This window comes from Poecile atricapillus, chromosome 9, assembly GCF_030490865.1.
Source record: "Poecile atricapillus isolate bPoeAtr1 chromosome 9, bPoeAtr1.hap1, whole genome shotgun sequence".
NCBI lineage: Eukaryota > Metazoa > Chordata > Aves > Passeriformes > Paridae > Poecile > Poecile atricapillus.
Window position 1 is genome coordinate 24083916 of NC_081257.1, and position 24448 is coordinate 24108363.

General features: G+C 51.9%; 1 protein-coding gene across 2 annotated transcripts in view; it reads right to left on the reverse strand.

Annotated features, from left to right (window-relative positions):
- PLXND1 (plexin D1) overlaps positions 1-24448 on the reverse strand; it is a 67249-nt gene that overhangs the window by 7718 nt on the left and 35083 nt on the right. For both annotated transcript variants that reach the window (XM_058844697.1, XM_058844696.1), the window contains exons 15-32: positions 23458-23597; positions 22983-23150; positions 21007-21097; positions 20604-20879; positions 19569-19718; positions 16622-16736; positions 15525-15632; positions 14737-14849; positions 13460-13567; positions 12788-12918; positions 12220-12418; positions 6169-6315; positions 5292-5448; positions 4989-5092; positions 3969-4032; positions 3063-3097; positions 1870-1974; positions 945-1108 (exon numbers count right to left, since the gene is read on the reverse strand). In XM_058844697.1, the coding sequence (XP_058700680.1) occupies positions 945-1108; positions 1870-1974; positions 3063-3097; positions 3969-4032; positions 4989-5092; positions 5292-5448; positions 6169-6315; positions 12220-12418; positions 12788-12918; positions 13460-13567; positions 14737-14849; positions 15525-15632; positions 16622-16736; positions 19569-19718; positions 20604-20879; positions 21007-21097; positions 22983-23150; positions 23458-23597 (2375 nt within the window). The remainder of the gene's footprint in view (positions 1-944; positions 1109-1869; positions 1975-3062; positions 3098-3968; positions 4033-4988; positions 5093-5291; positions 5449-6168; positions 6316-12219; positions 12419-12787; positions 12919-13459; positions 13568-14736; positions 14850-15524; positions 15633-16621; positions 16737-19568; positions 19719-20603; positions 20880-21006; positions 21098-22982; positions 23151-23457; positions 23598-24448) is intronic.

Consider the following 24448-nt stretch of genomic DNA (forward strand, 5'->3'; position numbering starts at 1 on the left):
CATATTCTCCTTCAGCTATTTCACTGCTGATCTGGCCACAATACAGCCTCAGTCTATTGCTCACCCTTCCTACCCTCCACAGCAGCTGAGAGTTGAAAGTCACTGTAAGTCTTTGCTCTACAAGCCAGTGAAGGTAGCAAAGGGCAGGCAAATCTGTTGCCAAATGGTTGTACCTGCATGCCTGCTCTCCCAGTAAAATTTGGTTTTAATTTTCACATATTGGGCTGGAAACAGTTCCTGTCTCCACAGCCTCCAAAGTGCTGAGCCTCTCCTTGACACTCTCTCCAGGCTCCCTGCTCTCTCCATTTAAATCCTCTGGTTCTTTCCTGCACTATTTCCCCTTCACTTTGTCTCCTCCACCCCATTCCTGCTGCTCATGTCCCTCAGCACCACTCCATCTGGTCCCACTGCTGTGGTGCTCACCAGCAAGCCACTGTCACAGCTCCTGCTCCCAGAGTCCCCTGAATACCCTGGAGACTCAGCCTGGTTACAGATGTAAGTCAGGAAAAGTGCTACTAAAGGGCTGAAAAGGCAGAAAGCAAATGAAAATGATCCAAATATGCTGGGTTTAGAATTTCCATGACGTTTTAAGACCTGACATGGTCTTGGATTCTGTCTCAGATCTTCAGTGCTTGCAGCTAACTCCATTGCTGTCTCCCATCAGCCTATTTCTCCTTTCATTATTTGTGTGTGCCAGTTCTTTCTGCCCTTTGTCTGCCCATGCCTCCTCTTTCAGCTCACTGCTCCCCTGGGCTTCATATTTGTTCAAAGCTCTCCAATCCTATGTTTGGCTTCATCTCTCACAGCTCTCTCTGCCACCCTCCCTGTTTTCCAAGTCCCTCTTCTACTTTTAGCAACCTAATGATTAGTCTGGGACACCAGGGTTTTGCAGCTGCCGCTCCCTAGAGATGGAAGGAAGAAAAGAAGGATTTCCTTTTCCAAACCTGTTGGTCTTCCAGATGTGCAGAGTGTCAGGGTCTGTGATCCCTCTCTTCTCTGCCTGTTCCTCTAGGAAGTCAAAGAAATACTTCACAGCCACGGGTGGTTTATCGTCTCGGATACTGAGAATGGCTTTGAACAAATCATCCAGGAACTTCTGGAGTGTGCCCTGCAGGACAAGGACACAGTGGACCCTGGGGAGAGCAGCAGCACCCAAGCCCAGGAGAACAGCAGAGGGGCTGTGACTGCTGCACACTGGGGGAAACCCTTTGCTGCCAGTTGGATAGGTCAGAAGAGAGAGGGGATGCCAAAGCAGGGAGGGAACAGTCTGTGGATAGCGATATAATAAACTTGCATTTGGGGTTAATTTCTTTTGGCATCTTTGCTGGGATCTCACATCTGTGCTTGTTCTGTACACCACAGACAAAGAAGACCAGAGACTGCTGGCCATCCCTGTGATCTTTGCTTCAGTGAGGCACCATGCTAGGATTAAAGATGGGCCAGACCTGACCTCAGATCACACAGACATTTCTCTTGCTCCCACAGCTGAGCACCTCCATCTCCTGTCCCAGCAGCATCTCTTTCTGGGGACATGGGTTCAGGCCTCATCTCAAGTCCTGAGGCAGCCAGAATCCCTTTTGTCTGCACAGACCCCAGTCCATCCCAGGGAGATCGTGTGGGGCATCACACAGCAGTAAGGATGAGCTGGGAAGCTGGAAGGACCCTGAGGAGCCCAACAGCCTCACTAAACATGCCCCAGCCATCCAGGAGAGGAGTCCCACTGCCTCACTAAACATGCCCCAGCCATCCAGGAGAGGAGTCCCACTGCCTTTGGGGAACGCCAGTCCTGCAGCGCTCCTTCCCTGGAGCTGGTCCCTACAGACCATGAACAATCCCACCTGCCAAGAACAGGGGCAGCCCAGCTCCTACCTTGGTGGAGAGTAGCCGTGTCAGGTAGATCTCTGGAAGAACCTTCTTCCTATGGCTCTGTCTGTGGGACTTCTTATGTTCCACTGATTCATCAGTTGGGAGAACCTGGTCCCAGATAAAGCACATGGTCAGAGCACTCTTCCCTGGAAGTGTCACACTTAATTTTCCTTTCAGGCTACAATTTCAACCACATATAAAATTCAATTAAAAAGAAGTTACTGCTTTATAAACACACCCTTATATGGCTTTTAAAAAGTGATCCATAATACTCAGTTTTTCTGACATTTGTTTCTCCTGTTCTCTTTATTGCCTCTTTCACCACAGATGATGGAAATGAACTCATCCATCTCCCTTTGCACACTGGCCTGCTTGCCCCCAGGGCTCTCACACCCCTGTCTGGGCTGCACCTCGGGCTCCCAGCAGCAGTGCACATGGCTTCTGCACAAAACAGCTTTGCTCAGATTTGGAAAAAGTACAGTATGTAGAAATTCTGGCGTTTTCAAAACAAAAATGAATATTCCACTGCTCAGGTCACTGAATTACTCTCTATAATGCCAAAGCAAGCAACTGATGTGCATTGTTTCACATGTGAACAGTTGTTTTCCCATCCCTTTTTCCCCCTTGCTCTGCACGTGTGTGTGTGTGTGTGTGCATGTGTGCTTCTACCTGAGCATGGAAACACTTGCAGAGAAAAAAACCCCTCAAACCAAGCTATAAAATATTGTTGTTGTCCATAACACCTTTTCTCATGACAGCTTTTAGCAGCATTTAGCACTTGGCGCTCCCAGCACGTTGCAGCAGCAGGAAGCCACGGACCTGCTCAGCCTGGGGGCCACAGGATGCCAGGAGCTCCCAGCAGGTGACTCAACCGAGGTGTCACCGGGTGCTGTCACTGCCACTGTACCATGCCATGCTCTGACCATGCCCCTGAGCTCTCCGTGGCTGCCAGCAGCTCGATCAGACACAGCAATTCCTCTGCCATCCCAGTAATTCTTTATCATGTCCCTTAATCTACAGATAAAGCTTATCTACAGATCACCTTTCTGTGCCTCTTTGAACCCTGCTGAAGAGAACTAATGAGCCCTGATGCAGCTTGTGCATCACATCTGACACTGCAGCCCACAGATATAATTGAAGTTAATAGCAGCCCCACATGCAGCCATCATCCCTGCAGCCAGGAGAGGGATACTTACCAAGTGGAAGTACTTTTCAGTGTCCAGATCCTTCACTGTGAAGAAGAGAAACACAGTGGCTCAGTCAGGGGGGGCCCAAACTGAAATCCACCTCCACTGGTGACCTCCATGTCAGGAGGCATCTGAACCCCAAGAACCCCAACACCAAGCTGGCATTCTCAGCCACAAGTGATCTCCACATTTCTCTTTGTTTTGGGGTTGTTTATTGCATTATGGGGCTCATGGCAAGTAACACTAGGAGGTACTTTAAGGGGGACCTGAGGTCTCCCAAGGGATGTTTTAAGAGAGACTCAAGAGGGCACGAGATAAGGATGAGCACAGGGATGCTCCTGCACCCTGACGCCCTGCTGTGCCCTGCTGTGTCCCACGCTCCCACGATTATTCCCAACCCATCATCAGGGCAGCTCAGTCCCAATCAGCTCCTTTCCACAGCAAGCAAAGGACTCCTGGAGAGCCAGGCTCTCTGCAGGAAGCCTGGAAACAGGGTTTGAAATTCCTTGTTTAATGTGGATTTCTGTCTCACTTGGTCTGTTTTCACTCTGCACAGCCTGAAACCCAGAAATGCACTGGCAAGGGAGTGAATATGTGTAACTGGGAGGGACAGGACTTTTTCAACCAAGTGGTTTTAGATTCTTCCTTTCTCTCACTCTGTCAGCACAGATTGGATGCCAGCTCCCAATGAGGGTGTGAGATGAAGGAGCAAGCACCTTGAGGGCTGGGAGAGCACCCTGCACCCCGTGAGGCAGAGGGAGGAGACTGGATAGCACGTTTAGAACCACCACATCCACAGCGCCCAGGAACGGGGACTGGCAGCATCTTCCAGCATCCCCAGCCAGAGGCAACCCTCTGACAGTGCAAGCATTCCTGCTCAATCAGCAGCAGCAGTGAAGAGGAGCGAGATGTTACCTCTGCTCAGCGTGGTGTCCTTCTTGTCCGTCAAACTCATGGCCAGGGATGCCCCCTCAGGGATCTGTGGAGGAAGGGAAGAACACGGACGGATGATGGGGGCCTTATCAGCGCCTCCCTGGTCCTGGGGAGATCCCAGGAGCTGGGGGATGCTGGGGCAGTCATGGCTCTGCCACAGCATCCCCCGAACCTGCCCTGCCCCCCATTATGTGGAAAGGGAATTTTCAATACAATTACAAGATAGCGAGGTTCTCAAACCCGGTGGGAACTGTGCAAATACACATATCTGAGATACATTTTTGGATGTGGACAGCAGGTAATTCAAAAAGGAAGGAGAGTTTGCCTGTGCAGGTGCTGGTTTGCCGTTCCCCAAAGGGGAGAAGAGCCGTGGGGCTGGCACAGCCCGTGCTGCGGGGCACGGTGCCAGCGCGGCTCGCGGCACGGCTCTCACCCCGATAACCACGCTAATGAGCACTCAGCTCCACTCTTGTTTTCCAGGCACGGCTACAGACCAGTGAGGATTATGCTTCCAGGCATACCAGGGAATATGAAAATCGTTAAGTATTTCTGGTTTCATTTAATTTTAAACAGAAAAACAGTCAAGAAAACAATCTGATTCACCATGTTTCCTCATATTTTTGGCCTCACTTCCTTGACGGTATCCCCCAGCCCTGCTCTCAGAGGAGGCACTGACAGTTGTAGCTGCGATTTCAGCAGGAGTGTGGATCAAGAGCACAGTGATACTAATCAGCCAGGCTGGTGGCCCTTGGGAGTAAGAGCTTTTTCCCCTCCTCTTTCTGTTGTCAGTAATAACTTGTTTTGCATGAAGAGTGTTAATTAGTTTCTGTGTGTTGCAATATTAACGAGATTCTCGCCAGGGCAGATGTCTATTCCCTGGAAGCTCTCATGGAGCTATGGAAACCTCTCTGCTTGTTCCTGAGGATCCTGTTTTCGGAGGGGAACCGTGGCTGGCCCTGGAGGCTCCGAGGCAGGGCTCCCCTGAGGTGTTGGTAGCTTTACCTTGTAATGTGCTAATGTGTTGAGTTTCTTCCTGCCATCCTCCACCACCGAGGTGTCATCAAGGTCCCGCAGGATGTAGCTGTCAGTGCTGGTGGCGAACCACTCTGAACACAGAGAGGGGAGAAGTGAGACCCCAACCCAAAGGAGGCAGGGCCAGGGGGTCTGGGACTGAATGTCTGCCCTGATGTCTGCCCTCCTGTCCACGCTGCTTCACCCATTGCTCCAATGGGCACCAACAGCTGCTGCACAACTTTCAGTGCTTCACCTGTTTTTACAGACTGGTCCCATGCACCTGGTCCTTACCGAGGTCAACATCTTCCACCCTTGGCCACTGGGAGTAGGGGACGTTCTTGCAGAAAGCCTCCAGAATTTTCTCTTTCACTTGACTGAGTGTGTCCGTGTCCATGGCTCTGACACTCAGGGAGTCCATCCCACAGCCTTGGAAGGAGACGTTGAGGTTCTGCAGGCAGAGGCTGTGTTAGGGATGACCTGCCTGGTTCTGCTGGCTCCCAAGAATGCTTGGAAGCTGTTGAGTCTGCACAGCTCTGGTTGGTGTGCCCTGGGCCCCGTGCTGATGGAAATCAGGCTGAACTAATGTGGCCATTGATGCTCTACAGCATGAGAAACACTGATTTACAGCCCCGGGGGCTGAGGGCTCTGTTGACCAAGCTGGGAGAGCACAGGGAGCAAGACAGCAGCCCCTCTCATGCTGTCTTGCTAATGGGGCTTGACCACCACGAGGCAGGAGGAAGAGCCAGCCCCATTACCAGCTGTGTCCTCAGCTGCTTGGCTCCAACTGGTTACTAATGGGACCACCAGAACTCATTGCTCAGCCTCCGTTTGATGCAACGGGCCAAGCTGCACTGCTTGAACCAGCTCTGAGCCTGCTGCAGGACGGGTCTGCTGCAGCGCCTCGAGAGCTCCTGGACAGCAGGACAGGCAGCTGTGGGGGCCTACAGGCTGCCACAGACACCCTCTCAGAGACCAGGGAGGCACAGCTACTGCCTCAGTTGCAGTCCAAAGCTGCAGGGCAAGGAGAGCAACCCTTTCTGTTAGAAACCCTCTCCTCTTTTTGTCTGGGTGTCCCCTCCTGTCACCAGCTGTGCAGACCTAAGTGCTACGAGCATGGCATCTCCGTCTCAGCCCAGCTCTGGGGAAGCCCCAGCATGTGGGTACTCACCCTTGGCTTTGCCTCTATGTTCTCCCTCAGCAGCCACTCCTCGTTGAGGGTGTACCTGGCCTTTCCTGTAATGGCGTCAATGGAACCCTTGTTAATCTGCTGTTTGATGGCACAGATCAGCAGGAAGAAGGGCTCTCCAACTGTCTCCTGGGGAAAGGAAAAAAGTCCAAGTCAGCAAACTGGAGCTGGTGATGACAGGTCCATCAGCAGTGCAGCAGGGACAGGCTCTGTGTGGGCAGCGAAGGTGCCTCTGCACACCAGGGAGCAGGACTAGTCCACCCCAGGTGCTGCAAACACCTGTCGGGGGCCATCGCCTCCCAACTCCCACTTGCCTCTCTCTGAGGCTGCTCAGAAGTTTTCAGACTTGTGGGAACATGAGAGCACAGATGGGGAAGAGGACACAACAGCCAACAACAGCCGCAGGCCATTTTTGGGGATGCTGTAACTGTCAGCATCAACACACTCCATCCAAGCTCTGCAGCAAGCACTGGAGCTGTGGAATGCCATCGATGGGCTGTGCCAGTTTGTGCTGTCTCAGGGGCAGAGCTGGGGTGCTGCTCAGAAGGCAGGGACATCTGCATGGCTGTGCTGAGCGGGGATGCACACATGATACTCGGCAAAATGCAAATGTGCATTAATTTACATGGGAATCACACAGGAACAGGGAGAATCTAGCATACAGAGATGCTTCCTGCAATCTGACAGGGTGCAGACTGTGCAGCATGCTGTACTCAGCAGGACAAGATAGGGCTGATGTCCACAAAAATCCAAGAACAGACATATTTGGGCACCCAGCTTTCTCATGAATGTGTCAGCTGAACCCCTCATTGCACTGCCTGGTTTGCCACTGAGCTCCATGGGAGTGAGCCCACAGCCTGGGCCTGTGGCTCTGGGAACCAGCGTTCATACTTCTCATACCACAGCAGAGCCCTCATCACAGCAAAACAGAGGATCAGGGTCAACAAGCTGCTCCCATGTGACAGCAAGCAAACACACCATTTAACTCCTTACATTCATCAAACCTAACTTCATGGGAGAGAGGTGAACTGTGGCACTCCTGCAGGAAGAAGGAAAAATATAATAGGGAGCATCTATTTGTGATGGGATTCAGCTACACAGTTTAATGCCAAATTCCTCATCCACTTCTGTCTGCTGCACTGATGTGCAAGGGAAACATAAGCTATTTTCTTAAGGAACTCTTCAGTGTTAGAGTACATCCCATTCTCCCTAATGTTCACGTTCAATTTCTTTCCAATGAGGCAAGTGCAAATTCTGCACATTTCTGTGTTCTGAGCCTCCCCCTCGCACACACAGGCCTGCCATCTGAGAGCCTGCTCAAGACAACAGATACCCAACAGTTCTGATATTTCTCAGCTAGGAATTGCTAAATCCTGTTCAATCTGCTTCTTAATTAAAACTTGGTGATTCTTTTATTCTAATTGCCCTATAATTGCTAAAGCAATTAGTTGGATGTCAATTTGGATGCGCTGCATTTGGTGCGGTTGATGATAGGGTGATACAGCAGGGCTGTCAGTGGGCACACGCCGTCTGTGCCAGCAGGGCACTCCCTCTTCAAGGGGAACTTCGTGAATCCTGGGAGCTCCCTGGGTCTGCTGCAGGGGTCTAATGATTCCTGCAATGCTCCTGTGAGCAGGCAGCACCAAATGGGCTCCCAGCAGGGCCGTGGGTGCTGGAATGCAGGAAGGCATGGCTTCCAGAATGTAGACGAAGGTGTGGACTCAGGAAGTGCAGAAGCTGAGGATTGCAAAGAGTGAAGAATGTGCAGAAGACACAAAGAGTTCATTTTGGAGAGAAAGGCAGAAGCAAGATATAACAGGGGGACAACACTGACATGGAGACCTGTTTGTGCTGCAGTACCACTGCCCTCATACTGCGAACCACAGGGCACCACTGGCTGGCCCCACACGGGGTCATCCGTCTCTGACACTGGCCATGCCACCACCAGGAGCCCTTTTTGTGTCACTCGTGAGCAGGGACAAACCTGAGCGGGGCTCTGGAGCCTGCCCATCCCCACTACGGGCAGCTGCAGCCCCAGGGAGACTGCAGTGCCTCCAAAGCCATTAAAAAAGGGCGAGTGCAGCGATGTGGGAGCCCCTGAGGACTGAAATGGGCACCGCTTGGCCCAGGCCAGCCAAGGGGACACAGCGACACAGCTCCACTGCAGAGATGCTATTTCTGTTTGGCTTCTTGGCTTTCAGGCTCAGGAACTGTGGGATGTTATGGAAATCTGCAAAAGTGCTAATCAGACAGCGAATTTCAAAGCGGGGAAAGAAGGGCTGGCAGGCAGGGACTAGAGATAAAATAGCAAACTTGTGAAACCTCCAGCATTGTTCGGAAAACTCATCTGGAAAGGAATCAAAACTGTCTTTGGACTTGGCTAGTTAGGAGAGAGGAAGTTTAACCAGAAGAGATCAGTGCTGATTCAGAACAAAAAAATACTTAAAAAAACACAGTCTGGGGCCTTTTTTTCCTCCTATTGTGAATGTATTTTAATGAGACTTCATTTTCATTTTTGACTGAACTGTTATGGGCCCTTAAAGCTACCCAGGGCACTGAAATAACTGCAGTAATGGAAAGCACAGTTCAGGCTGGCACAACTTGAACTGTTCCACGCACGAGGAGCGTGGGAGGGCTTCGTTTTTATATGCTTGGGAAAACAAAGAGGTTTAGAGCACAGACTGGATTCACATGTTGCTGCCCTATTAACACAACTCTGACAAGTTATTATAGATGTCCTCCCAGGAAGACACTACAGCCATTTCCAAAATGTTTTGGTGAGCCTAGGGTGGGAACAGCACAGAAAGCAGCTGCTTGTCCCAAATGCCTGCTAATTTTGGGACAATTATCTGTTTGCATTCTGTGAAGAACCAAACCTCCGTTCCACATGCAAAACTTGGGTAAGCTTGGACCCAGACACAGAAGCTGAATTCCAGCTGAATTTCCTTTAACTCCACAACGCTGTTAGGAGCCAGGCACAATGGTACCACGGTAGCTTGTGGAGAAGGCTTTCTTTTAAAGCTTTTCCCACCAAAACTCTAGTGCAAAGTAGAGACATGGACCATTTAATCTACGATTCTCACTCAGTTCTGCAGAAGCAGAGTTGTGCATTGATTGTGCAAATGCTGCCCCCGTGCCTCACAGCAAGCCAGCTCATCCCAACCCCGCACACACCGAGCCAGCCCCCCCAGTGGACTCCATCGCCTTCAGGTGCCCTCCACATGTGCAGACCACGAATGCCTGTGGCCGGCAGCTCCTTCCCAGCTGAAGACAGCTCCTTCAAATCATTTTCCCCCAAAACACAAATGGACGGGCTGTTAGGCAGAGCATTAATGCGAAACAAATGTTTTGAGCGTGTAGCGTTGACTTACAAGGGAAAATACAAGCACTTGGAATTTTTCCACTGCACAACGGCAGGGACTTTCACAGCAGCTGTTTCAAATAGACATTGTGATTAATGGGGATAATTCAGGAATGAAAACCAGGCCCATCATCACATGTCTGACAGAGCAGTGCTACAGGCAGGCAGGCAAGCCTTCCTTTTAACCAAGAAATGCCTCTCCAAAGGCAGTGGAGTTTGATCCTTAGGAATGCAAGGCACACGGGAGCCCTTTGGCTATCTCTGCTATTTAAATCACAGTCCTGAGCTGACACCAGCCGTGTGGAAGGAGGTGCTGTCTGTTCCGCCACAGGAGCTCCATCCCCATTTGTGTGGTGGGGAAGATGCCAGCTCTGCTGATCTGGATCAAGCTCCTGTCCCTTTGCACAGCTGGGCTTGTGTCACCCGGGGCAAATTTCCTCTCCAGACACTCCTGTCTGACCAATTCTTTTCCCTTTTCATATTTCAGGAGCAGCTCAGTGTCTCCTCTGATCCCACCTTCTCTGTGGAGCATGTGAGATATCAGAGTCTTCTGGAAATCAACTTCATTGCACTTTCCTTTGGAAACCATTTGCTTTCAGAGATGGGAAAGAGGCCGCAGCAATGCTCTGCACTGCCATGGCTCCAGGCTGGACATGGGAGGCCTGGAGAGGACTGCAAACCCAGCGTGCAGCCTTAGCCCTGCCAAGAGCTGCTGCAGGTGAATGGAAGTTCACATTCAGCCCAACAGCTCTGCAAAGGACCCAGTCACCTCACAGTCCTGCTCCCACCATACCCTATTCTCATCCTCCCTCTGCGGGCCATGAGCAGGGGGAAGCCAGCTCGCAGCTCACAGCAGCACTGCCCGGCCCTGGGGATGGCCACAGCTCCCCCCAGGATGGCCACATCCCCCCAGGATGGCCACAGCTACCCCCAGGATGGCCACATCCCCCCAGGATGGCCACAGCTACCCCCAGGATGGCCACAGCCCCCCAGGATGGCCACATCCCACCCCAGGATGGCCACAGCCCCCCAGGATGGCCACAGCTCCCCCCAGGATAGCCACAGCCCCCCAGGATGGCCACAGCCCCCCCAGGATGGCCACAGCCCCCCAGGATGGCCACAGCTCCCCCCAGGATAGCCACAGCCCCCCAGGATGGCCACATCCCACCCCAGGATGGCCACAGCTCCCCCCAGGATGGCCACAGCTCCCCCCAGGATGGCCACAGCCCCCCAGGATGGCCTCATCCCACCCCAGGATGGCCACAGCCCCCCAGGATGGCCACATCCCACCCCAGGATGGCCACATCCCACCCCAGGATGGCCACAGCTCCCCCCAGGATGGCCACATCCCACCCCAGGATGGCTACAGCCCCCCAGGATGGCCACAGCCCCCCAGCCCCAGCCCAGCTGCAGGAATGGGCAGCTCCCACCCCGTGCTGTGTGTGGAGCTCCTCACCATTACTAAGCCACCTAATGTGCTCAAGCCTTCAGGCCCACGTGATGGGGCTCCACTTTCCTCTTTTTCTTTTTTCCCAGAGAAAGCCTTCTTGCACAATGTCCATTTTTAGCACAAGCTGGAGCTGGATCAGATGCCTCACATGTGGTCTCCCCTCCCCAAAAGGGAAAATCAGCACTTTTTTTTCTACAATGATTAAACTACAGGCACAAAATCTGAAGATTAAAAAAATTTTACTAATTTCCTCTTTTCTGTCCTAACAGGCTGGATATAGGGCTACACTGGCACAGCCATCCTTACCCACTCCTGTAACTCTTCTTTTATTAGACTGGCTAACTGTGTCTGCTGAAATGAAAGATTATGAACTACAAAACCACTGGCTTTAGGACAAAAAGTGATTATCTGGGATAAGAAGACATCACAATATGTATGATGACAATATAGAATCGCTTCTGTGGATGTAGAAAACACTTTGGGAAAAGAGATTTTTTTCAAAGGCTTTTTCAAGGCTCTTCCTGTGGGTATAATGGGGTATCCTCCAATTAACTGCTGTGGAATCAATTAAGTTATTGCTCAATTCTTCTGGGGAATTCCAAACAGAACTGGCAAACGTTGGAGATAAAGCACTGAGCAGATGGACTGCTGATGGCTCTGAGATGCCAAACATATTCCTGCTCGTTACCAAGAGAAGACCGCCAGCCTTCTGGGACAGACACCCCAGCTCTCCTGCTCAGATTCGTGCAGAACCACGAGGATGCCTCTGCATAAGAGGCCCCACACAGCAATGGGCATCGATCCAGAGCAGCCCCTGCCCCGGTGCCCTCGGCCCTTCTGAGTGTTGTGGCTCCTGAGACAGACCAGAGAGCATGGCTGTGCCAGCTGGCCACAGGAACAACACATGACCAGGTGGTTCCCAAACCCTACAGCCACTGCAGTTGTTTTTCAGCTCCACCATGGCTCTCCTCAAGCATAGTGAAAATGCTGATCCATGTTCTGGCCTGCCATGAAGACTGAGCTCACCAAAGCCCTGGGCAGAACTGGAGAAGCAACTGAACTTGAGGTTACTTTCCTATGCCTGAATCATTCAATACATCAGTTTGCCAAGTGTTAGTGACCATTTGAGTGGCACTGCTAGCAAGTGTCAGGTCCTGTCCCCCACATCCCTGCTGCACACAGCAGTGACCCTGCACCCCCTGGCAGGGACTGGTTCTCTTACTCTGAGATAGCTGTACATGCAGATGGACATCCAGTTGGTGAGCATCTTCTCCACCACAGATTCTGTCCTCCTCAGCATAAGCTTGGGGTTTTTGGAAGCTGAAGCATCTATTAGATCCACCAAGAGGTCCTTCATGATGCTGGTGTAATACTCCAGTTTCCCATGCAATGCAATAGTAAGCAGGGAGGCCAGGTTACACCTGAAACACAGAATGGTACAGGACTCAAGCCCCAATCCAACGAGACTGAGCTGCTGCCTGGCACTAAAAAACCCAACACACAAAGGCAGTCTCTCAGACAATTTTCATGAGCCTTCTGATTGGTGTTAGAAGTTCCAGCCCTCATTCAGTGCTGCGGGACCTCAGGCCAGCTTGCACACTCTTACTGGTAAGCCAAATGAGTAAGTGCTCTTGAGGGTTTATGGCCATCCATTTCTAAGAGAAATGTGTAGGCAAGTGTGACTCAACCATCCACTGAAACACACAGCCACAGACACTGGCTGGATTGCTCTGGGTTAGGAATAAATTAGTCTCCTCCAGCTGCCAAGTCTTTGGTTCTGAAGTTCATACCTGTCTCTGACAGCGAAGTCCTTCTGTTGCTCAAGAGCATGGACAAACACGATGAGGAAGTGCTTGTTGTTGAGTAAGGTGGAGAACAGCGAAATTCCTTCTTCCATGTTGGGTCTGCAGTTCTCAGGGATCTGAAGAAAAATTTAGAAAGCAGACTAAGAAAACCTTGCTTGTTGTTTTCCTCCACATTTTATCCCTCTTGATGGCAGGGATGCCCCTACTGAGCACAGAGATGCTAAACAGAAGAGCCCCTCCTCCCTCTACGTGACACAGCCAGCAGCTTTGCTGGCAAGGAACACACAGCTGGGTCAGTGGCAGTGGCCATTCCATTCTGTTCAGCACTCCTGAGGATACCTGAGCACTGTGGCCAGTTTGGGGCTCCCCACTACGAGACAGATGGAGCAAGCGCAGCTGAGGGCTGACAAAACAATTAGTGGTTGTACAAGGAGAGGTGAGGAGGGCTGGGTTTGGTCAGCTTTCAGAAGTTCTAGTGGGAGATCTTACTGCAGCCTCAGGGTTAGGGAGCCAGGAAGGATCCCAGGCCAACGCTTCTTCATGCAAGGGCAGATCCACAGATCTGCCCTCTCCAGCTGGCCAAAGCTGATCCAGTGCTGCTCTGTGTTAATGGTTAGCAACACTCAAAAGCTTTTGTTCTGTTAGGGGGGTACTCACCTTCCACTCCCCCACCAGGAGTGGATGTGTTTCCTGGACCTGGGCGCCCACCTGTGAGCTGAGCTGCTGGGATGGCAGGATGTAGCACTCCTCGTAGAGAGAGGAACACTGGAACCAAGAACAGTGTTAGGGGAGGGCACCTGTGTGCTGTGCACCTCAGGGGAATAAGGTGGAGAGGCACTGGGGACTAAAGCCACCCATTCCAAAGACATGCACGGGGCTGGCTTATGGAGCTTTGGAACACTTTGGAAGAGCCTCCCGAATAAGCAAACACCACAAGGATGGGGGGAGGCAGACGTCTGCACAGACACAAGGCTGTTAGGACAGGGAGACTGCAAATAGAGTAATGTGACAGCTAGAAAACTCTCAGAAGAGAAAGCTTTACAGAAGACTATATCAAAATAGAGGAGTACTGGGTGTTTCAACATATGTAACTTTTAAAACAGATGGGAAAAATGTTTAAATCTCTAGCATTCATATACCAGCCTGAATCTTAGAGCCTCTAGTGTGCAGAGACATGGAGACTGCATAACTGAAAAACCTGAGTAATAGCTACTAATGAAACACTCTGCAGGCATAAATCATCATCTCAGTCCTCAGCACTGACACACAAGTGCCTCGGGGTGAAATACAGCCAGAGCGAAGGGCGCGCAGCCCCGCAGCGGAGCGGCCGGTGACAGGAATGATGGCACCAGCACGTCTGGTGCAGCTCTGGGAAAGGACTCCAGGCAGACAGATTGGGACTGGGTGCCCAAGGCACATCTCACTGGGAGCACCACAGCCCAACCTCAGACCGTGAGGAAGAGACAGAGACATGCAAAGGCCTCCCAAGGACTTGCCAAGCTGCTGGGAATGCTTGGGGGCACCCTGCATGGGACAAAAAGCCCCTCTCCCTGATTACCAATTCACCCTTCAGCCACCCTTCAGCCTCTGCTGAATGGAGTGGGGTGACACTGGAGCCCTTGAGGAGACCCCAGCACTGTGCTTGTGAGAGCTCTTTCAGGAGGTGTGCAATGGCCCCAAACGGGCAAACCAGAGCAACTCCAGGACAAGCCCTGCCGCCAGCTCCTGTCATGTGTGAGCAAGCTCGATCTTGTATGACACCCCAGGAGGTGCGGCTCCACTTCTGATGATAATTAAGGTTGAAATATGTGACAAGTAAATATATAACAGTGGAAGGATTTTGTGACACTGTAAAAGCCCTTTAGCAAAGCCCTAAACTGGTTGAGACATATCTGGGAGCAATGAGATGCCCGTGACACACGCTGTCTCCTTACTTTGGGGAAGAATGTCCTGGTGACAAAGTGCCTGTACTCCAGGAAGGGGATCCCCTGGCTGCGGTTTAGCTCCTTGGTCAGGTCTGTCATGTCTGTCTGCAGCTCTGCAAAACCTGACACAAAGAGATGTGCAGATGGTGAGAGCCCAGTTCACCAGCCGAGACAGGCTGGCACTGGAGAGCACAGCACGTCTCGTCTGCCCCCTCACACCGTGCCCTGGTGGGGGCTGAAGCTGTGTTTCCTCTGAGCAACACATTCCCACCAGGGTTTAACCCTCAGACTGTTCACCTTGCCCCAAGCACCAACAGAACATTCTCTGCCCCAGGAGCTGCAGTCCCCTCAGGACAGGATGGCAGCCGATGTGGCAGGATCGTGGGCTGTGGGATGGTGGGTGCCAGCACCTGGAATATTTCTCCCATTGTTTTATGAGGAGCATGTTGCAGTTTCTGTTGCACCCAAGAGGAAAGCACACTGAAGGTTAGCGTGACCTTCAAGCAACCCTCTGACACCAGAGGGTTACTGACAACTTCTCTAACCCCAGGGCAGAGAGGCTGGTGGCACTGGAGATCAGTGGCTGGCCCAAGCCAGGCAGCAGGACAGTGGCAGGGCCACACTTCCAGCCACTGAGCCTCATTCCCAAACCCTGCCAAAGCTCACAGGCAATCACAGAAATTCTCCTACAAGTAAGTCTATAAACTTCTACACAGCACAAGGTGAATTGCTTCAAGCCTGCTAACCTGGCATCCCACTCCTAGCCATGGTTCCTCGGCACCCAGACAATGACTTACCTTTGCGGATTTCCTCCCGGATCTGTGACTCCATCTCCTCCATCTGGAGCAGCGTTTTCTGCCAGTAGCGCTCAGCTCTGCGGCTCTTTGTGCAGAACACAAAGAGAGCTGGAAAAGAGGAAGAGAATAAGCCTTTTGGACCCGGCCTTAGGAGCAGCTGCAGCTGGGATCAGAGCAGTTCTCTCTGACATGAGTGCAGAAAGCTAAAGCCAGAGTTGGTTTCACACCTACCACCAGACTGGTAACTGCTCAGGCAGTTGTCGATTATCTGTAAATAAGTAAAACCAGCTGGAATTTAATGATTGTGCTGTAACTGTCGTCTTCAGTTTAGGTCTGGGCTGTCTGTATTCAGCTTAACTGTATATTAATGTCTTTCAGCTGATTAATGAATACAGAATTGAGGATGTTTACCACCTGTATTACAGTGTTTGTATCTGACAGTCTTCCCATACCTCCAGAAATATGTTTCTAATGATGTGTGGTGCATCTAGTAAATAGGGTGCATTAGAGCCTTTATTAGAAATAAACTAAATCCTTACTCTAAAGCCCTCATTTGCTGTGAACTGGCAGGTTTCTTGCTGCACAGTCATTCTGGGCATGTGATGAACCTAGCCTGAGGACAAAGGTGTGCAGCACAGCTTCCAGCCAGATACATACAGCAGTGTGCCTGCTTCAGATTTGCAGCTAAGGATGCTGGCTCTGCTCTTCCTACTCGGTCAGGCACCTGTCACTGTTGGTTCCTGATGGCAGGATCTTGGCCTAAGAGCACCTTTGGAATGAGACAATCATGCCTGTGATCAAGATCAGATTCTCACATCCTTCTTTATTTTGTATTATAGTAACTATTAAGTATTTGGGGAAAAGGGTAAGTTTATAAATATCACAGGTTCAAGTAACAGAGCTGAGCTGTGGATTCAGCCAGGAAAAGCTCTGTGCTGCGGGGAGCTGTGTTCTGGTAATAGCTGTGTGCCATACCTACTGCACCCAGACTAGCTTCATGTACTGCACAACTGCAGCACTCAGAGTCACCTTCACACCTCCACATGCAGAGAGAAAAACCTTGCCACAGCCTGGAAACACAGCGTTCTTTCCCTTACCCACGACAGAGAGGACCAGCAGGATGCTGCAGATAACGATGGAGACAATGATCGCGGTTTCTCCTCCCCCAAGGTGCAGCATGGCGATTGTGTAGTTGAACTTTCCAACTTGGATCTGAGGAAGGAGAAGGAGGGAGGAAAAGCAGGAGCTGAGCAGCAGATTGCCAGGGGGCTGGGGGCAGGAGGGACACGGGGCAGCACTCAGCACACCTTCACTCACTGACCGTGCTGGCACAGCCCCCCAGGCTCTGTGGGAGGGAGGCCAGGCTGTGCCTTTCACTGCCAGACCCTGGGCACTGTGTGTGTCCCTGGAGAGCCCAGTTCCCTTCCTGGGCTCTGGGGGATGCCAAGGCCACACCCAGCAGGCTGTGATGCTGCAGTGGTGCCCATTCCAGGGCCACCACAGGGCTTTGGTGGCAGAACTGCAGTCCCCAAGGCCCCAGTGTACCTGCCCCTTTCCTGGAGAGCCCATGGCCCAAGGCTGCCTGCACTGCTCTTATTAGAACATCACTTCCACTAATCATCATCTTCTTTATGACTCTGAACAGCCTTTGGAGCCCTGCTGCTCTTGCCCTTCTCCTCCAAAATCAGAACGACTGCCACCCAGAAGAAGTAGGGTTGAGAAACTTTAAAGTCCTTGAAATACAAATAAACTACGGGAATAAAAATAAATGAGACCATAGACGAGTAATGATCTTGTGGCTAAAGCAGTGAAAGGGGTGTCAGAAGGTGCTGGCTCTGCTCCCAGCCTGTACTTCTTGTAACAAGCACAAACCACTGGAGCTCAGTGCTTGGGTCTCCTGATCTCCAGAAGGGAAGAGGCCAGCACACATCACAGGCTGGCAAGTTACTGGGTGCCTTTTACAAACAGCTCTTTGGGCCCTTGGGATGAAAGGATTCCACAGTATCATCTGATAAGGAAAACTCATGACACAACAGGCTTTCGCTTCTGGAAATGAGAGTTTCACTTCTCCCAAAAAACAAGAAGTGAGAGAAACTTGAGAAAAAAAACGTTGAGGTAGAGAAGAGCTCCAATAATCTTATTCTTTTGATTAATCAAAATTAATCTTTGTTTTCCTGTGTCATGGAACACCTCTGGGAAGGTGCCCACTGGGGTGGAATTCCAGCAGCTCTCAGCCACTGGACCAAAGACATCCCACAAGCAGGATCTTACCACCACCTCCACCACCAGACACAGCTCCATCCTGAGGGAAATCCAGCCCTAGCTCTAGGAGCACTGGTGAGGGTATGGCTGCTGCCAGTGGAAGGCTCCTGGCACTGAGAGCTTTGGTCTCTACCCTGGCACATTGCCCAAGAGCCACGGTGCTGGACAGGGACAGGAGCCACAGCACGGCAAGAACACCTGGGCAGGTTCACTCAGCAGCCTCACAGCCACGTGCTAGCCTCAGGATCTCCACTTTTCCCTCTGAAATGCTGCAGTGAGGCAGCTCCTCAAAGTGTTTTGAGTCTTTTTCTCACCACCAGCTCAGCCTTTTGCATTTTTCTGAGAAAAAAATCCCACATCTGCTGTTTAATTCAATGTTTAAACTGTTTGGTTATGAACAAAGATGGGCCTGAATGTCATGCCAAGTCTCTCTTGTGTAGCTGGACAGCTCTGCTCAACACCCAGTGCGACCCAGGCAAGGTCCCTGCACATGCCTGCCCTGTGTCACCAAAGGCATTTCTCAAGTGTGATAAGGCAGTGGCCACTCCTGAGGGGCCCAGCCACGTCTGTAGATTTAGGAAGGATGCACAGGTATGGCAATTAAGGTACCTGCTAATTAAGCAGATTAATTAGCTGCACTTTCATTGCTGGTGCACTCTGAACAGCTTTGTGATATTTAGGGCTGGATATCACTCTCCTGCTTCCTGGGGACTTGCCCTGATTGGTTAATGTCACCAACACTAGCAAACTCAAAAATTCCTTTTTTTCCACAAAGGGATTCCCCTGTTTCTCAGTTCTTACAAAAAAATAAAAAATAAAAAAAAAAGTAAAAAATTACCCTGTTTAAAATTCCTGTTAAGATGACTCAGGAAATTCTGTTACTTCTGCATTTCCATGTTTCCAATTTGCAACAGAATTTCATACACTTCAGATTGCTGCCAGATAAACTGAACAACCCTGCCAGCACATTGGTAGTGCCTCCTTGTTCCTTTCTCCTGGGCAGCCCAACTCCACAGCTCCCTCCAGCTCTCCCTCCCCTCCCTGCCCATGCCTCAGGCTCCCATCCATCCCCTGCCAACACACGGGCTGGGAGAGGGCAGGGGGGTCTCCCACAGAGGTGGAGGCATTTTCTCTCCAGACACAAAGAGCCATGGTCACATCCCTGCGTGGCCATGGGCTGTGTTTGACATGAGGGAAACTGAGGCAAGCACAGCAGTTCAGTCAAGCCCTCTGGAGAACAGGACAGCAGCAAAGTGTGGTGCATTTGCAGACACAAAGAGAAGCAGCAGCCCTGAATGCTGAACTCTTTGCAGTGAGAAAGCAGCAGCCTTTGGGAGCCCTGAGGACAGCTCACCCTCCTGGTCACAGCACAGGGACCCAGCTCAGTGAAGGCTGCACTCTCATGGCCACTCGTAGCCCTCCTGCTGGTGGGAGCACAGCCAGTGGCTTAAAGCTGTATGGAAATCCCCAAACATATCTCATGAGGGGCAGAAAATCAGTGCAGGTGACAAAACCTCACATGCCTGAGAGCTGGCTGTGCCTGACAGAAGTGACCCTGGCACAGTGCAGACACCCAGCTGCCGGTGCCCCACGCCTTGGAGGGCAGCAGCCCCTCAGCAGAGCTCAGGGCAGCCTCCAGCCCGGCCCCTGCATCCTGAGCAGCCACAGCACGGCGTGCCTTGTCCACTCTTGCCCCTGTGCAGGCTCCTGCAGGGTCAGCAGTGTGTGAGCTGGGCTGTCCTTCCTGCTGTGAGGGGACCCCGCTCGCAGCTCCGCACTCACCGTCACCGGCAGCTGCCTTTCCGAGGAGCTCAGCGACTCGTTGATGGAGCAGTGGATGACTTTGTCTGAAACAATCTGGATCTCACACGAGATCAGGCCGATTTTCACCTGGTACTCATTGCTCTCCAGGCCCAGGCTGTCAGGCTCTTTCTAAAGACAGAAATGAAATCAGGATGTCAGGCTGTAGCATAGCAGCTGGAACTGCAATCGATCTTCCTGCTTTACTTTCCATATTCCCTGCTGTTTTGCAGACCTGGGAAGACTCTCCCTCACCGAGGACTTTTTTCCAGCACTCCACAGGAAAGCCAAAACCAGGCCATTCCCCATTTTCCTGTTTCCCATTCTTCACTCAGCATGGGGCATGGGATGAACAAGCCCCTCATGGAACCTGGAAAAATCTGCTTTTGATCGGGCCTGCTGTGCATGGAAGATAAGGATGTAAGTGCTCATCTGGGAGCAGGGAAGGATGTACAACGGATGGGACAGCCAGGGGATGCGCCTGCAAAGCCTGAGAAAGGGGGAGCACATTTCTGGAGCATGTTGCAAACAATTAGGATATCCTGCAGCAAACAATGGCCTTTGAATTACTACTGCTCATTGTCCAGGCCACTCAGCTTCTGCACCCCAACTTCCTTGTGAGCTGAGCTGAATTCAGTAGCCAAAAGAGAAGAATGAATGATCTGTTTCTGCAGGAATAAACACCTATTGTCAGGCCCTTCTGCAGCACCTGCCTGGTTTCAGGCCAGGGCATTGTAATTCTTTTCCACATGTCCAGTATCTCATTTAGCCCCTTGCTACAACACCCTCCCTGGGCAGCTCTCTGGCATCGTGCCTCAGAAGGCATTCCCAGACCAGGCTGCATCTCCTGGGCTGCAGGCTGAGCCAAAAGCTGTTCCTACCTATCCAGTTCCCATCCACCCCCTTCCCTCTCCTGTGTCTGTGGACAGTCCCTGTGCTGGTCCTTAGGACTGAGGAGCTGCCCAGGGTGCAGGTGGTGGCACCCAGAGAGAAGCAGAGCTGTAACAACCCTCTTACATGTATGACCAGAGTTAAGGGCTCGCCAGGATGGTGCTTGATCCACTTCTCCTTCTTGGCTGTGGAGAACTGGGGGTCAGAGTAGTACCCCAGGCTGAATTTGCTGATGTGCAGGGCCTCCTCGGGGTACATCTCCTCATCCAGAGCCGAGCGCTCGTCCGTGTAGAGGCGCCCGTTGAGGAAGAAATCGACGGGGGCTGGCTTGCTCCCCACAGTAACGTTGGAGGCAGCTGGGGAGGGGCAGGTGATGGCAGTGTCAGTGTGCACCTTGCAGTGCTGAAAGCAGAAGTGTGAGGTGTCAGAACCCAGCACCACGAGTGCTCCCGGCCCATCCACGGGCCAAGGCCACAGCTTCACCCCTTCTGGCAGCAGGCACCACCCTGCTCCACGCCAAGGCACCCACCGTGTGCTCTCTGCCGATGCCACGGACAGCCATGGACACATTCTGCACCAGCCCAAAACCTCTTCCTTCCAGGGTGATGATCCTGCCCCCGCTTTGAGAAGGGAAGAAAGAGAGGGTGACTGCAGAGGACAGTGCAGCAGTGAGATGTGGTGGCTGCATCTTCCTCCTGTCATTTTCTCAGAGATGTTTCCAAGCTGCCTGAGCAGAAAATGTGACCCAACTGCCAAAGTTTTCTTTCTAATTACAGCACAGATACACACAGCTACCACAATATCAGGGAAGAAAGGAAGGAAGGAAGGAAGGAGGAGTAGATGCTCTGGTAGAAAGGGGAGAGCCTCTTCCAGAATCAGTGACCTGTCCCCCTTATTCCCACAGCCCAGAAGAGCAGCCTCTGCATGCCAGGGTATGCAGCAGGCATCCTGGCCACTGGCCAAGTAAGTGACCTGTAAAGCGATGGCCAGGAGACATCCCCTGCCCCTGCCCTGCCCTGCAACAGCCCACACAGAACTGTGACACTTGGAGAGGGAAACATCCCTCATCCTGCATCTTCCAGGAACTTCCCATTCAGATCAAAATGTGAAAGTTGCTGTGTTTTGAATCTGCTTGGCAGGGAATGCACCACATGGGCCTCTCACTGTGCAGTCAACTAACAAGAATATCGAGCAGCCTTAACATGCACAAGGCAGAGCAATGGTGGGAGAACCATCACCACTCATCTGCACCCTGGATCAACCTTCCCCTTCCCCCGTGCCACATTTGACTTGTTTGGAGTATTTGCCAGGGAACAGGCAAGACTCACAAGTCCCATTATCTGAAGAACACTCCAGGCTCAGTGACTCTGGGCACGTGGCCCCAGAGCTCTCTGAAGCTTGGGGATATCACGAGGAAGTTATGATCCAAGTTTCTAACTAGGAGCCTGTCACATCTGCAGACCAGTGTACAACTTTTGCATTGGTTTAGAATTTGGTTATATGGATTATTTTATCAATATGGTAAGAGAAATCAGATCCAGCTGAAGTTTTACACAAGTTACTGGTGCCTCATGGCCAACAGCCCAGCTACGTGCTGAAGTAGCCAGACTGCACGAGCCATGCCGGAGGCTGGAGAGAGCCTGCAGGTATCATCCCTGTTCTCTGAAATTTGGGAACTGCTCTAAATACCAAGGAAGCAGACTAAGGTGACTGAGAAATAGCCCAGTGGTTTCCTTTGTGACTACAGGCAGGACATTCTTCCCTTGTCTCTTTTTAGACACTGCTCTCGCCACTCAGCAGTTGGAAGCCTGCGAGGGGCTGTGCCTGGCTGAGTCATGGCCCTGCCTTTCCCCTAACATTCCCACAGCCTGCAGCCTTGGCATTGTGCTTGGGAACAGAGAGGCAGCTTTGTTCCAGGGGATCAGACCACCAGAGCCTGCTCCTGCTCTCCCCTGGGCGTGCTGCTTTCAGCGATGCCCTGCCGGCACAGCTGCTGGCCTCCCAGATTTCCTAGTCAGCCCTGGCTTTTTCAGGCTCCAGGTGAGGAGGGTGGTATTTCACCACAGTATCCAAAGGAACAGAAGCCTGAGAATTCCACAGAGATGTGAAACTAAAAGCAACACACTTTAAAAATTAAATACTGTGACCTTGGGGAAGGTTGAAATCCAAAATTACAAATCTCATCTTATCCTCTAGGTGTTTTACTGCCAAGAAAAAGCCTCAGGGTCTCACAGAGCCCCCACCTGGGTCTCCCCAAAGCACTCACCGGGTGTGCACAGTGTCGTTACCAAGGCTGACATTTGTCCACTCCTAAATGCATCAAAACAAGCCATGACCAGTCCTGGTGTGTGAGACCTCATCTACTCCTGTGCTAGGGTTACCCCGGAGCACCCCAAGAGCAAGCTGAGGCACCCTCTATACCAGTCCAGCCCAAGGCTGAGAAGCCCCTTTCTCCTGGCAGGACCCTCTCTTACACGGGCTGTCTCAGCTAGGGCGGGATCTCACCTGATCTGGCTCTTTTTGGGGTTGATGTCTGATATAACCGGGTTCTTCTCATACTTGAAAGTGATGTTGTGGCTGGCACAAGACTTGTTCTCGAACTGCACGCAGACTGGCACAGCCGTGGTGAGCTCCGCGGCGGGCATGGTACAGGTGATGGTGCTGTCGGTGCGGCTGCGGGAGGACACAAGGGGTGAGCTGCAGGGAGCCAGAGGCTGGAGTCTGGCCTGAGCAGCCCCTGACAGGCAGATGGCAGCTGCAGATGAGCAGGAGCTGCCAGTCACACGCCAGCTACCTGTTCCTCCTGCTGCCAGGCACTTCTCAGCTCATGCCACGGCTGCCCCATTCCCCGTGCAGACAGAGGCACTCTGCCCCCCACCCAAACCTTCCCTCTGCCTGACTCCTTGGGGGACAATACCAACCTTGCTAATGCTTCTCTTGTCACTGTTACTGCAGTGCCAGCCCCCAGCCCTGCTCCCACCTGAGGTCCGTGCACTGCTTGGAGGAGTTGATGAGGACACGGAGCTCTGAGCCGACATCCAGCCTGCTGCCTCTGATGGTGACTCTTGTTCCTCCCGCCTTCGGGCCATTCGCAGGAGCTATGGACTGCACCATGGGAAGCTAAAAACAAAGGGGAAATCTGTTTTCTAGCCTGCTAAATCTGCAGCTGGATATTCCACACTGTCCATGGGAATTGATTCAGAGTAAGTGTCCAGCACTGCGAGGCTCAAACAGCAGCACAGCAACAGCCTTTTCTGGCAAGGTTTCAGAACAAGAGAAGTGATACAAACACTAAGAAGTAAGATCATATAAAAGCTCTGTGACTCTCAGTGGTCCCTAAATACGGGCTGTAAATGAAACATGGGGCAAAACGGGAGCCCAGGATCCTACCATTCCCTTCAGATTTCCAGCAGGAGGTCCAGAGCCAGCAATACTGCAAGGCCCATCAATAAAAGGAAATTTCTCACTCATTCCCTCCCTCACTGTCTCAGCCCTTCCAGATCCATGTCCTAAATGAAAGGATAATGTTAAAGCCCCACTGGATGACAGCCTTGAGATCGGTAAAATGGCCACCTGGGTTTAGATAATTGAATATCAGACCCCTGCTAAGGAAGCTTCAAATCTGCATTTCTTGAGGCAAGAGGAACTGAAGGGGAAGTTACTTTGCCTCTTGCCATTTGCAGCAGAAATTAGCGTGTATGTTATCTGTGTTTGCAGCCCCTGGAAATCTTCCTGAGATTCATGAGCTGGAGGCTTTGATAACTCACGTGGCGCTGAGCCCTCTTGTCTGCTCACAGGCACCCCAGGAGAGGCTGCTGGCAACATCCCTGCTCCATTTGAGCAGGACAGCCAGGGCACAGCAAATCATGATCTCAAGACCCTTCCCTAGGGCACTGGTGACTCCCCCTCAGACAGACCCATGGGGGCTGCCCCCCTCTCCCCCAGCCCACCCCTGGCTCATGCAGAGCAGA